General features: G+C 42.7%; 1 protein-coding gene across 1 annotated transcript in view; it reads left to right on the plus strand.

The window, feature by feature from the left end:
* Positions 1 to 2,457: 2,457 nt before the first annotated feature.
* LOC130863463 (liver carboxylesterase 1-like) overlaps positions 2,458 to 14,916 on the plus strand; it is a 30,865-nt gene continuing 18,406 nt past the window's right edge. The window contains exons 1-7 of the mRNA XM_057753467.1: positions 2,458 to 2,583; positions 6,942 to 7,146; positions 8,802 to 8,946; positions 10,588 to 10,718; positions 12,244 to 12,397; positions 12,972 to 13,076; positions 13,715 to 13,819. Of these exons, the coding sequence (XP_057609450.1) occupies positions 2,529 to 2,583; positions 6,942 to 7,146; positions 8,802 to 8,946; positions 10,588 to 10,718; positions 12,244 to 12,397; positions 12,972 to 13,076; positions 13,715 to 13,819 (900 nt within the window). The 5' untranslated portion in view covers positions 2,458 to 2,528. The remainder of the gene's footprint in view (positions 2,584 to 6,941; positions 7,147 to 8,801; positions 8,947 to 10,587; positions 10,719 to 12,243; positions 12,398 to 12,971; positions 13,077 to 13,714; positions 13,820 to 14,916) is intronic.

The raw sequence follows: 14,916 nt of genomic DNA on the forward strand, positions 1-14,916 counted from the left end.
AGCAGACATTAAATCTGATTAGAAGGTAGTTGGTAACTTCCATAACGTTCATGCCACTATTGACTCTATGGGTCATTATTGTAGGTCACAGGGTTCATTGCTAGGTAAGACTGTCTAAAACCATCAAAGCAAGCCAGTAGAGTGGCAGCTTCCTGCTTAGTACCAACTTGATTTCTCCTGCCATGTGACCAATGGATGTGTGTGGTGTTTTTAGTAACAGGGTCTTGCTGTCAATTTTTGTTGGGCTACCAGAGCAGTGGCAAGAACCTGTACTGTTTTGGGGTTCTCCCAGACACTCTTGGCTTACAACTTTAGTGGAGGAATCCTATAACTGGAATTGGGTTTTTGTTTGGTAAATTATTGCTTCTAAGAGGAGCGCTAGTCTCTATTTAGGGTAACTTCAATTAATATATTTTATATGAATATAGATATATATCATAAAATATTTACTTGTCAAAAATCTTTGTTATTAATCACCACTACTCCCAATTCTTCCTTTACCCTCTCCTCCATCTTTCTCCTCACTTAATCCCCTCCCATTATCCCCCTTCCTCAACCCATGTTACCTGTGTTTTACTATCTCCTCTCCTACTAAGATCTTCCTTCTCTCTCCCACAAATGGTACTTTTCTGAATTCTGTAGCTAATCAAAATTAAACACAGAAATCTAAAATGTTGACACTAAGATATATGATGAGTGATAACATAAGACCTTTATCTTTCTTGGTCTGGGTTACCTCACTCAGAATGATTATTTTCTGCTCCATTCATTTACATGAAATTTCATAATTTGATCTTTATAGCTGAATAAAATTCTGTCACACATAGGTATCACATTTCATTATTTATTTATCAACTGATGGACATACAATCTCTTTCCTTATCCTAGCTATTGGGAATAAAACAGCTACAAATATAAATGAGGCTATGTCTCTATAGTAGAAAATAAAATGTTTGGGCTATTTACCAAGGAGTTGTACATTTCCAAGGGTCGTATGATAGATCTTTTGCTAATTTGGGGGAAAGTGGCACGCTGATTAAGGAAGAGAACTTGGGGAGGCAGGCTGATGGAATACATGTGGTCTGAAAGCAGAACAGAGACAAGCTGAGAAAATAAGAGAACTAGCAATGATAGGGTGGAGCAAGAAGGGCAGTGTGGGCAGCGGAAATAAAAACACTAATGACACGTCTAAGAAAAGGCTGTAATGAAACCCGTCATGAAGCATGATTAATAAAAACCCACAGAAGAAACTGGGGTTCAACCCGAAGACCAGAAAAATAAAGCAGCCAGCCACTGGCCCTTACATCAACCTCAGTTCGAAAACGGTGATCTCTGCCTCCAGGAATCTCAGAAAGATACTATGACTAAGAGCTGTCTCCTCCCATTCTATATTCCTCTCTTGGCCTGGGATTTAAGGCGTGCACCACTGGGATTAAAGGCATGCGCCACCCGGTGTTTATGGCAAACTAGTGTGGCTACTGGGATTAAAGGTGTGTGTTACTATTGCCTGGTCTGTAAGGCTGACCGTCAAGTTTTATTTATTAAATTACAGATGAAATGCTGCTACACTGTGACTTGAAAATAATCTTTCAAAAGACATTGTAGAGCTTGGAATCCTTAGCGCGAAGCTTGTCTCTAACAGCTAAAGCATTAGAAATAATGCTGTGTTTCTTGATTTATTTTCAATGCTATGCGTAGGAAGTGGAAAAGGTTCAATCTTCCACCCAAGAAGACTAAGCTCACAACCTCCGAAGCAGCCAGATGCAGCTTTTACTTCCCCAGTTTCTTTCCTGTGGAAGGAAATGTCAGACATTTTAGCAAATACTTGAGAATGAGCAAACATAATTGAATGCACAGTGATTAGAACAGGGAGGGATGAATTGGTTCAATGTGGGAGTAGTCTACCCTCAAATGCCTGCTCTACAAGGTGGTGTGTTCCCTCACAAGGTGGTGGGCACTAGCGCATAGGAGCTCTTGACAGAAGTATTAAAGGCAACTCAGACAGTAAAGGAGGCAGACAAGTGTTTAAAGTTGCTTCAAGCACGAGATTTTAGAACTCTAGGAAATACACATGCAAGAATGTTAAACTGCGAATCCAAATCTTGGAGCTGAAGTGTTCAGAGACCTTGAGTTGCTCTAAAATCTCTCATCCCTCTCTGGAGATGCAAAACCAAAGCTTCTCCTGCCTGCTAAGCTAGTCTCTGCCTCTGGGAGGCTCACAACACTGAGGTTTGGCTGTCACAGGGAGAAAGCTTATGTAAGAAGTCCTTGGGTTAGTTTATGGACCTCTGTTGTATGAGAGCTGGGCAATGACTTTGCAAAAAAGAGAGAGTGAACTCTGGATGGGTTGGCTAAGAGGTCCCCCTAGCGGCCAGGAGAGCTCTGGGTCAGGGATTTTCATTTGGTTGTTTTATGTAAATTGTCAGAGTGGGCAGGACTTCAGGGTCTGGTCTATAACTGTGGGCAGGATCAGTGCTTTTCCTCCAAGCACCAGACACCTCACTGGACCCTGGAGGAACTGTCCTTCCATGATGTGGCTCTGTGCTTTGGTCCTGATCTCTCTCTCTGCTTGCCTGACTCAGGGTGAGTATTCTTGGATAAAAGCCCTAGGCACACATTTGAAATCCTCTTGGGCACTTGTTTGTGGAGCTGCATGTGGGGAATGGCAAAACAGGCCTAGTTTCTAGGAGGTGTTGCTCTTTGTTAATTCAAACCCTCTAGATACAGAGGGGGACACATATTCTAAGCCTCTTCATTCTAGATCAGGGACAGAGGAGGCCCTGGATAACCTCCTGCCTCTGTAGGAGGAGTTAATAATTTACCTCCTATTCTTTGCCTAGGTCTCATGGGGCATGGAGGAAAAGCTAATCAAAATATTGAAAGCATAAACAATAGAAGCAGAAAGCAGGGGTGCATCCTAGCTTGTGTCTGGAGCTGTGTGTTCTTGGGTAAGGTACTATATTTTACAGCCCAGACTACTGTGTTTCTAACACAGGGACAACAACATCTTCCTCATTTAACTGCATGAAGCTGAAATGAGCGGTTGTGCCCATAGCAGTCCAGTATGCAGCCTGCTCTAGAGGAGATGTAGAAAGGGGCTGACTTTAAATGCAGCAGACTCACAGATAACTTGGCGTGTAAATCATCATACCAAGAGCAGCTGATATGATTTATTATTACTGAGAAAAGCACACACCAATGTGGCGGAGCAGGAGGGAAGCACTGGGGTCAGAAGGCCAGGACAGAGTGGAAACTGGTGGCAAAAGTCTTTGTCGTGTTTTATCCTGGAAAGAAGGAAGGAAGCAGAGAACAGTGGTGTAGCCTTGGCTGGTTAGGGCTGTTTCAAGGGGTTCCCGGATGTAAAGGCTGGGCTTGTTTTTCTGGTATCTAGTTTTAAATTATCAAGACAGGTTTGATAGCCCAGGGCAGGAGACCCAGTATGTGTCTGCAGTGGTTGGACCCCAAGAGTGACAGTTCACCCCAATAAACAGAGCTTCAAATGTCAAAACAACAGGTATAAAAATCAGATCCATGGTCAGTGCAGAGGTCCACTGTGGGGCTCTGGCAACCATCTGTGTCACTCTGTGGAGGGGGTCTGAGATTTCCCGGGGAAAGTGCTCAACCAAGGTCTTCAGGAATCATGGCCAGCTCTGTCTCTGGCTGCAGAATCTACTACCCATTAAGGGCAGTGGTAATACTGGCACTTCAAGACTTTTTCTTGTGTCTGGCTGTGTGGCATTTTGAGAGTCTGGGAACAGAGTGTGAAGCAGGATGAGAAAGGGTTCAGATTTGGAGTTGAATACTCCTGCGCTGCTGTTTTCCATGGCAACGACCTCCTCATTTCCATCTTCAGGAAGGTCAGCCAGGCTGCTTCTGATTCCTGATCTCTAACAATGGCCTCGATAGCTGCTACCATCAAGGGTTTGGTGAAAAAAAAAAAAACTGTGAAAAATTGGAAAGTGCATGTGCCATATGCTAGGTGGTTAATAATCACACATTCCATACTCCATAGCTGCCAGCGTCTGTAGCCCCATTCATGCCTCTGTCTCTATGTCCACTTTCCTACTCAGAGCAATCTTAATTTCTACACACCTCAATTGGGTGGCTAACGATCTTGAGTTGACATAGGCCACACCTGGTAATTGCAGCCCAGACTTTACCCAGCTTTCCCGAACTCTTGGCAACCTCTCTCCCCTTCTCCCTTGGGTCCCTAGTACTGTGTGCTTCCTATGGTTCTCAGTCTCACATTAGCTCTTCCCAGTGTATAAGCTTTTAATCTCTCTGACTTTTCCACATTGTTCTGCTCAGATGCATAAGTCATGACGTATACTCTTATTTTTAAAGGGATGACTAGCTGCCCACCACTGCCCACCTTCCAGCGTTGAAATGTCTCCAGATCTCCTCTTCATTCTTTCCAGTAATTATAAAATGGCATTCTAGTATAGGTGTCTTGGATTCACACAAAATAACAATGCTAATACCCATGGACATTTCAACACACACACTTGGTAAGAAAGTCATCTCAGTGGGACGCTAACCTAAAAGCAAAGGGAACAAACATGAGATTTGTTATTAGTAAATCAAGACATGGACATATTCCATTTAATTTCATTTAAAAATATTTATTTTAAAAATAAATAAAAAATATTCATTTTATTTTTTGAAGTTAAAACTATTACAAAGTTTCTCCTTTCTCTTTCCTTCCTGAAACCATACTATATAACTCTCTGTTTTTTTCAAATTCATCATTTCTTTTTTTGTTACTTATTGCTATACATACACATACACTCTTATATACATAAATACAATGAGATCAGTCTGTATAATATTACTTGTGTGTACGTTTACAAAGCTGGCTATTTGGTATTTGATTACCAACTGGTGTGCCCGTCCTTTGGAAAGACTATTTCTCTCGCTCTGAGCATTTCTTAGTTTCTTGTCATTCTTTGTGTGGGATTGAGGCCTCCTGGTCCTCATATTTACTGTTTGACAATTTCATGCATGCATACATAATGTGTTTAGGTAAACTCCATATCCTATCCATTCTCTTCCAATTTCTCTTCTATTACCATAAACATTTTCCTTCCCAGACTCATCTACTTTTTTAAAAAAAAAAAAATGGTTCCACTAGGTCCCGTTAACTCCTGCCAGTACATACATGGCGGTGAGGTCTTTTCCTAGAGCCTGTGTAGGAGCCTCTTAGGACCCCCATACCTGAAGAAACCTGGATACTCCTCCTTTAACTGTCCTTAGATTCCAAGAGGGCCTCAGCTAGAAGTGGGACTTTGTGATGTCTCCCTCATCCTCACCTATGCGTGGTTGACTGAAGAAAAGAAGACTAGAGTTCTGTGACTCTAGTGAACCCTGACTAACAGAGGAAGAATCAGTTTTTACCTGGGACAAAGCCCTCGATGGGTTATGTAATCCCAAATGGTCAACCCTAAATACAAATATATAAAAGTAACACAAAATAAACTCAGTAAATTGTGTGTGGGTGTGTGTTTGGTGTGCAATAGTAGTATGGTAGTAAAGCCAAAGGGGAAATTAACTTGAAAGAGAATGAGGACATGGAAAGATCTGAGGGGGGTGGGGAGTAGATGTTATGTAAATACAGTACACATATATGAAATATTCAGAAATCAAAAATTTAAATTAAATAATCCTAAATTGGAGATAATCTGTGCATTTTTGCTAGAAAGTTTGTCCTGATGTTATTGGTAATGGCATTGAATACGATTTAATCTGCATCGCATTGAACTAATTACTGGTAGAGTGATAAAAGCAAGATTCACTCAAAGACTTCAAGTTTTGTTGTCAACTTTTGAGTTATCAAATCTAGATGCTTCTCTTCTTCTATGGCTATATGTTCTAAGAGAGATGTTTGCATGCTGTCTGTATCCAAGAGGGTCTAAATGAAAAATTGGAGGGTAAGGTCATGTCCTATGAAGGACACCCTAGAAAATTGTGCATATGAGTGTAAACAAGAGATGTCAGAGGTGGCCATGATCAATGTGAAGTATTTCTTAGTCTTTTGAAGAAGGATGGGGTTTGTTCATTCAAGTCCCACAGCAGGTAGAATAAAGACAGGTGTGAAGCTTCAGGGAGACGAGGGGCTGTCTGACGGTTGAGCAAGAATGGAGCCAATGTTACACCAGTTCCTGATGCCCACTCTTTCCTCCTTTAAATGATCAAGCTTAGAGGCCCAAGAAGAATGTTCTAGAACCATTTGTGTTGGTTATTCTTAACCACTAAATGAAACCTAATCATTAGGCAGGTATTAGTGTCTTCCCTAATCGTCGTCCATCCTTTCAGACTGCACCTGGTGGTATTTATATGCCGTTTGCCCTACCCAGAAAGGTCTCATGTCACACTGTTTCTAGTTCTCTTCACTGTTTATTGAAGCTTAACCATGACTCTTCATCTTTCCTAATTCATTCATGACAGAAAGTCACAGTTCCTCTGCGATGACATCATTCAGAAGACTTCACTCCTTCCAGCTGGTGTGGTCCCTTTCTGTTCCTCTTCCAGGTCACCTCTGTTTTACCTTAATTAGGTGAAGTGTGTCTGTTGTTCCTCTCCCTCTGAGAACAGCTCACGAGGCTGGTGGCTAACCTCTGTTTATCCTTTTTCCAGCAAGCAGCTCAGCACTGCGGGCTTCTAAGAGAGAAGACAATGTCCTGGTTCATTTCTATTTTGTTTGTTGTTTTTATTTTATTTTTTATTTTATTTTTTTAACAAATGTGACTGGTTGATTTTTTGCAGCCTATCCAGTCTCCTCTTCTTATCATTCCTATGTAAGGAAAAAGTTGTCCTTATCCTTATAGGATGAAGTGGAACCCTGTAGGACTGAGGAGACTTCCTCAAGGTCACATGCGCAGTAAGCGACAAAGCCTATCTGGAATCCATGTCTGATGTTTCCTCATTTTCTCCATGTCCACCAGGACACCCATCCTCACCACCCGTGGTAAACACCATACATGGCAAAGTCCTGGGGAAGTATGTCCACTTAGAAGGATTCAAACAACCTGTGGCCGTCTTTCTGGGAGTCCCCTTTGCTAAGCCCCCTCTTGGCTCCCTGAGGTTTGCTCCACCACAGCCTGCAGAGCCCTGGAACTTTGTGAAGAATGCCACCTCCTACCCTCCTATGTAAGTCACTGGGATGAGCCTGAGTCTCTTTAAGTGGAGATGTCTGTCTCAGTGTAGCGCAGGGATGAGTCAAAGGGGTCTTATGATTGGCTACACTTTCTTTTAAATTTTGATCACTTTTTTCTATTATTAAATATATATATATATATATATATATATATATATATATCCTGATATGGTTTCACTTCTTGTAACTCCTCCCAGCTCTTCCACACCTCCTTTTTTCTTTGGTTGCATATCCTTTCTGTCTCTTGTTAGAAAACAAACAGGCATCTAAGGAATAAATAATAAAGTACAGTAAGATAAAGACAGTAACAACAAATTGGAATAGGATCAAACAAACAGAAGCAAAGGAGCCAAAATAAAAGTGTGAGTAACACCTATAGATACAAAAAAAAAACGCATGTTCACACACACGGGTGAGTAACACATAGATACAGAGAAACACGTGTTCACACACACGGGTGAGTAACACCTATAGATACAGAGAAACACATGTTCACACACATGGGAACTCCACAAAAACAAAACTGAAAGCCCTATTAAGGCTCATTTGAGGAGCAGTATGGAAACAATACAGTAGAAGTTTCTTCATGTACAAACATATAAGGCAATTAAGTGAAACTGCCAAATACCAGGAGAGACAGAACCCCGTCTAGACATCTCTCATAACCAAATACAGACTACTGTTCCAGAAATGGGTTCCATCTATTCTAGCTGTTGTCTAAGGGGGTCCCATGTGAACTGCAAAACAACCCAGGCTGATTTTTGCTCTCCACACACTGACAGTAGAGCCCAATTGCTGAGGACAGCACTGACATAACTCACTGAACATGGAGAAGTTGACTGGAGCCTACATAGAGCCCTCGCGCCGTCAGACTAGTCTTCCTGAAAAGGAAGGTCCTCTGCACTCTCTCAAAGGATAAAAGTAGACACCAACCCAGCTACAAACCACTCCACCTTACAATGACAAATGCCTGCAGGACATTTTGGTGTAAAAATAACACAAAGCTTATGGGAGTGATGAATCAATACCTGGTTTGATTTAAGACACAATCCATGAGGTGAAACCCATAACCAACACTGATTGGATGGCTTAGAATCAGAGACTAGATAGCCCAGGGTCTTAGGGTAAAACCAAATAAAATAAAAGTAAAAGAAATTCCCATATATATTTCTTTCCTTGGAAATATAAAAATGTCATCTAGCAAACCATTCCCAAATAATAAGTTTACTGAAAGAATGATTTTGTCTGTTGAGCAAACACAGTAACAATCACAACAATAAAAATTGTGATGCTACATGTCTCTAAATACCAGTGAAGCCAATCTCTTCACCCATTTTGAACTCTTAATTTCTCTTCCTATTCTGAAGAATATTATGCTCCTGTTCTTGGTGGGCTCGGGAAACTTCCCAGGATGGAGATGTGGAAGGTATCTGAAGCTCTGAGACAGGAAGAAGTGCCACCTTATTCTCCCTGTTCAGTGTTAGGAGGCATTTATAGATCCATGGGTTCCCTTCAGGAGCCACAGACACGGCCTTAGTCACTGATGCTCCATCAGCAAGATCAAACCATCAGCGCAAGCAAGGTTGGGCCTCAGACAACATGACCAGTGTCAACTTGGTACAACTTGGGTGTCCTCTTTTCTTCCCAGGTGCTCCCAAGACCCAGCGGCAGGGAAGCTCCTCTCATCACTCTTCACCAACAGAAAGGAGAGCATCCCTCTCCAGTTTTCTGAAGACTGTCTCTACCTAAACATTTATACTCCTGCCGACCTGACAAAAAGCACAAGGCTGCCGGTAAGCCCGTGGATTACTGGTCCTGACCTGTGGATTCCAGCATCGGTCTCTTCCATGCACTGGAAGGGGATGAGGGTAGTTGTGGGCAGGAGTAGTATAGAAAATAACTGAGTCACAAGCCCAGTGACGTCAGACCTTGGTGGAGGTTGCCCTGCCTCTGAGATGCACACCTTAATCTTCCAAATTCTCTCGCAGTAAAAGCAATGTGACCAGTAATAATGACTAGCTGGAATTATCCTGGTGAGAATTTGATCCCCACAGTAGGTATAGGCTAATTTTCATGAAACTCAATGTTGAATGTAAGAGAAAAATGAGCAATCCAGGTGATCAACCTTTTAAAATTTGAATAGATTTGATTTAATGTATCCAGTATAGTCCCAATATATAGGGGACTTCAGTAGATACTGCTAGTGTGCAAATAAATTTCTTTTATTTTTAAGAATTTGCAATTTGACAAATATGACTATTAAGAAATTATTCATAATGACCGTCAGACTAACATGAATGTTGTATTAGAAACAAAACACAATTTTCTCTTTAGATTTGAAGTTTTCATAGAAAGTTTCTTTAATTGGGTTATAAAATAACATGCATTTTAATATGCACAAATGATTCCTAGAACGACCATGGGAATGAGTTGTTTTGGAATTTGAGGGACAGGAAGCTAGTACAGTCTGAGAAGTACTTCAGGACCTGAGTTTGATTCCCAGAACCCAAGAGAAAGCAGGATCTGTAATCTCTGGGCAGGGAAAAGAAATGGGTGGTTCTCTAGAGTCCAGTGGTCATTAGGTCAGCAGAGGTACCAAGTCCTAGATCCTGCTGAAGGGACCCTGCCTCAAACAGCATTGAGCAGGGTGCCTAAGACAGGACCTAAGGTTGACCACTGGCCTCCACATGTCCACATTTGAACACAGACATACACTCAAATGTGTACATTTGCACAGACCCGTACCGCTGCTGGAGAATGCCCTGCCTCCCTCTTCTGAATGTTCCAAGGACTAGAGTGAGACCAGAGTGATACCACCACAAGTTCAGCTCCAAAGGAGAAAACAGGGTTCCAGACCCTCAGTTCTTTTAAGTCTTTCAGGCTTTTCTCAGGATTTTCTTTGTATGTAAATCCAAAAGTCCAGCCACGCCAGCCTGTGAGCACATGGAAACTCTATTGCTCTTAGAAACCCACGAATTCATACATTCTCACGCTTTAAGGTCCACAGTGACATCCCAAAGAAAACCCCAGTGCAAGGTTCATGTTTCCTATGTCCCCATAGATCATCTTTTTGGTGTTTTCAGAACGATCATGTAGTTCCACTCAGGATAAATCCTCAGCCCCTACAAAGACTTAGCAGTTCATTTCCTTTTCAAACAAGTCAAATACAAAAGAGCAAGTGATGATGAATTCCTCAAGGATCCAAGGTAAACTGGAGCATCAATCCTATCAGGCCCTGTCTAGATATGTCTAGATATGTCCTGGAAACCCCATAGGGCTCTTTGCTAATCAGAAGACTGGGGAAGATGTGCCGCACCATTACCCATTCGCAGAGGTGCCGTAGAAATGCTGAGTGCTACTCTTCTCCAGAACTCCCAAGGCTGGGGCTGTAGCTTATGTAGCAATGCATGCTTAGCTATTCTCTCCTTGTCCAGGTGATGGTGTGGATCCATGGAGGTGGAGTGGTGGATGGGGGGTCCACCTACGATGGGCTACCCCTCTCGTCTCATGAAAATGTGGTTGTAGTGATCATTCAGTACCGCCTGGGCATCTGGGGCTTGTTCAGGTGAGATAACCAACATTCTTACTTACACATTAGTCCCTGGGTCCGTGTGCTTTCTGTTACTGCGGCAAATGGCACGGGATATGTGACTACATAGATTCCCAACTTACTTACCTTTGAACTAGAGATGCTAAAAGCCCAAGGTTGTGTGGCTTCATCAAATGAGTCATTGTTGGGAGACTCTGGTTGTGCCACTGCATGGTACATAAATAAAAATAGAAGCTGATTGTGCCGAAAGATGATATGGTGGGAGAAGTATCCCAAAGAAGGGAGTAATGTTGCTTTAAAAGATTAACTCATCCTCTGGGGAGCAACTGGGTCACAGAGAACTGGATTAATTCCTTTCCAGGGCAGTGTCTGCAGAGATCAAAAGAACCTTCCTCTGAGTTTCAGCTTTCACAGGTTCCTTCACTGCCAGATAATGCCACAAGACGGACTAGGGCATGGAACTGGACCTTTGGTGGGCAAACCATCTGCAAATCCTAATGAACGACAATACAAGTCCTTGCTCCAACCCTAGTCAAAGTCCCATGCATCTAGACTGATACTGTTATAACCATCTACTGTTATAGGTCTATTAGTTTAATACTACAACTTTTCTGTACAGGGCTGAGCCTGCTCTGTAAGACACATTAAGTCCTGTCATTCCTCTGCACAATGTTTCTGTTCTACTTCCAATGATACAGAAGTCTTTGCCAAGGCCACAGCACCCATTCCAATGATACAGAAATCTTGGCCAAGGCCACAGCACCCATTCTAATGATACAGAAGTCTTTGCCAAGGCCACAGCACCCATTCTAATGACACAGAAGTCTTTGCCAAGGCCACAGCATCCATTCCAATGATACAGAAGTCTTTGCCAAGGCCACAGCACCCATTCCAATGATACAGAAGTCCTTGCCAAGGCCACAGCACCCATTCCAATGATACAGAAGTCTTTGCCAAGGCCACAGCACCCATTCGTCCTGCATCTCACATCAGCATCTCTCACGCTTCTGTTCCTGGGGCCCTTGTAACCATGCTTCTCCTTCTCCAGCTCCCACTTCCAATTCTTGCAAGACTCACTTGTTCATTTTATTTAGACCTCTGCTAACTGCCACTGCCTAATGAGGTCTTTTCTGGTTACGCAATCTAAACTACCATGCTACCATTGCATTTTATGTCCCATCTTAATACCCCATTTCCTTTAGACCCAATTTTATTTTCCACTAGCTTTTTCTATATTAATTTCTTCTCTTGGTCTATGTACTTCATCAAGAGACAACTGTAGGTAGAGATTTTCTCTGCTTGTGTTCAGATGAGCCCTAGCATTTAGACTCTGGTTGTGTGCATGTTGGGAGGTCCCTGAGTACATAGTACCTGGAGATTGACTGTAGGGACCACAGAGACCATCATTGTAGCGATGAGTGGGCAAACGAGTGCTCCTCTTGGTAATGTGGAGCCCAGCCTTAGTTCAGAGAACACACTAAGAGCCCTAGCTCAGAGTACAGCCATGGCATCTCTGTTCCAACTCACCATTGTCTTACAGCACAGGGGATGAACACAGTCGGGGGAACTGGGGTCATTTGGACCAGATAGCTGCACTGCACTGGGTCCAGGACAACACTGCCAACTTTGGAGGAGATCCAAGCTCTGTGACCATCTTTGGAGAGTCAGCAGGAGGTTTCAGTGTCTCTGTTCTTGTAAGTGTTTCTAACTCCACAGAGCACCAGATAATCCAGGTGAATGGCTGGGTTAAAAAAGAGCACCTGACAGGGGAACCCACAGAGACAGCTCACCTGAGCGTATCGAAGTTCATGGACTCTGGATCAGGACTAAGGGAGCCTGTGTGGGACTGGCCTAGGCCCTCTGCATGTGTGTGACAGTTGTGTAGCTTGGTCTATTCTTAAGGCTCTTAAAGGTGGGATTAAACCTGTTCCTGATGCTCAGCTGGCTTCTGTGAACCTGTTCTCCATACTGGATTACGTCACTCATCTTTGGTGCAGGGGAAAAGGTATCACGTGCTCATCTACCTTATGTGCCATGCTTTGGTCAAGCCCATGGGAGTCCTGCTCCTTTCATAATGGAGACAGAGGAGTGGATGGGATTGGGTAGATGGGAATGGAGAGGGGAGGGGAGGAAAGGAGGGAGGGAAAACTGTGGTTCGTATGCAAAATAAACAAAGAAAAAATAATTTAAAAAAGAGCACGTGAACAGAGTCCTAAAGATGAGTGAGCTACTGACTTCCCCTGTGAGCATAAACTCTCTTCCTTCCAGGTGCTGTCTCCCCTGGCCAAGAACCTCTTCCACAGGGCCATTTCCCAGAGCAGTGTGGCCCTTAATCCTTGCCTGTATGGGAGAGATGCCAGACCTCTAGCAAAGGTATATTTCACCTTGGACCGCTCCTGTGCCCCTTCCTCTGCTCTCCAGGAACCCCAAGTGTCTTTCTTGCTGTAGGATTCAGCTGAGGTGCTCCAGGGGTCCCTGAAGGAGAATGGCTATGCAGTAAAGGTTACTGCTTTAAGGGCACACTACACTTCATGTGTAACCTCCAGCCATTCTGCCCACATTTCGGTGTGTCTAAGACGCTATCATTTCGTGTGCATACCATCTCCGAGCTTCACCCTTGTTTGTGAAGGGAAAGAGAAAGAAAGACAAGGAAAGAATGCATGACTTGTCTAAGACAACAGTGTGTCAGAGGTGGGATCTGAAACCAAATAGTGAAAACCGTTTCTGTAGTCACACTTGACTTTGAGAACATTAAGTTCTTCTTGTGTTTCTGGAGAGAGACATTAGATCCATTTGATCAGGCACCAGAGGCATAGAGATTGTATAATAAGACCCAGTTAGTGTTCTACTCAGTAAGAGGAGTTACACTCCGGGACTCAGGTCCTGGATTTGCTGGTCTAGAATTCTGTCAGCAGTCATCTATTGCTTTAGAACTTGGAAATGGTAGAATCAATCCACTCTCTGCATCGAGGAAGGGAAAGGATATACTCTTGATCACTAATCTCTTACAGAAAGTGGCTGCTCTTGCTGGCTGTAAAACCACCACCTCAGCTGTCATGGTTCACTGCCTGCGCCAGAAGACAGAGGATGAGCTCCTGGAGGTCGCTCAGAAAATGGTAAGTGTGTCCATCCTAGAAGCCCAACCCTGTATACCTGACCCAAGGTTTCATGTGTTCAGCTATGTTCTGGCTTCATGTTTCGTTAAACGGTTTCCTGTCTCTCAGAACTGTCAACCTTCCATCTAAATTGAGAAATTTTTCATTTCTTTCTTGTTATGAAATACTTCAAATATTGGAAAGCCAATAATAACATGATGAGAAATTACATGACAGACCCCCACACTTTATCAAAACATAGTATTTTGAGAAATGGCATACTGTGAAAGGTGCTCAGCAGTGAGGAAGCCCAGGCTCGAAGAGCCTGGAGCTGGGTTCTGTGAGGGGTGCAGTTTTCAATAAAACCAGTGAGAAGTCAGGGTTCTGGAAGGTGGCAATAGTCAAATGATGAGTCTGCCCATGGGGACTGTCTTGAGCCAAGAGCACGTTTTCACCAGAGAATAACTGACTCCTTGACTAAGCGTGGTCTTCAAGTCTCCCACACATAAGAAAGGGAAGCTTTGGAAGCACCTATTACCTGGTGATCCTTATTCTTAGCCACGATTGTCAATGGTAGTACATAGAGCTTGAAAATTTGCTGCAGTTAAACAGAAAGCACCGTGATCATTTGTTTGTGTGTGGATTTTAAACTTAGAAAACCATGCAAAAATTTGATTTAGGATCTTTCTGTGTAAAGTGTTAGGCCTGAAATAGTAGCAGATCAAGAATTTGAGTTGAGTAATATTTTAACATTATCATTTTCAGTTTTTTTAAGACATAAAATGTTCCCTATTCCCACATAGAACTATCAACCTGAGTTTTGGGGATGAGACATACAGCAGAAAACATTTCAGGAAAGTGTCAGAATTTATGTCAGTTGGTATAGAAAACAAACACACAGCATACTGGTAGCATAGTTTTCTAGATTTTCAAAGATACTCAGTTAAAGTACTAGGATTGCCATCAGACTCCCTACCAAATTATCTCTGAACTATTAATTCATCTTCATAACCAAATCCTGTTCATCATTTTTTTCATCAGTCTAGTAGAGATGCATCTAAAATTTTGAATTAAACCTTTTCCAGTCTAAATAATCATTATCCAGGAATCATTCAGTC

Source organism: Chionomys nivalis, chromosome 21 (genome assembly GCF_950005125.1).
Source record: "Chionomys nivalis chromosome 21, mChiNiv1.1, whole genome shotgun sequence".
Taxonomy (NCBI): Eukaryota; Metazoa; Chordata; class Mammalia; order Rodentia; family Cricetidae; genus Chionomys; species Chionomys nivalis.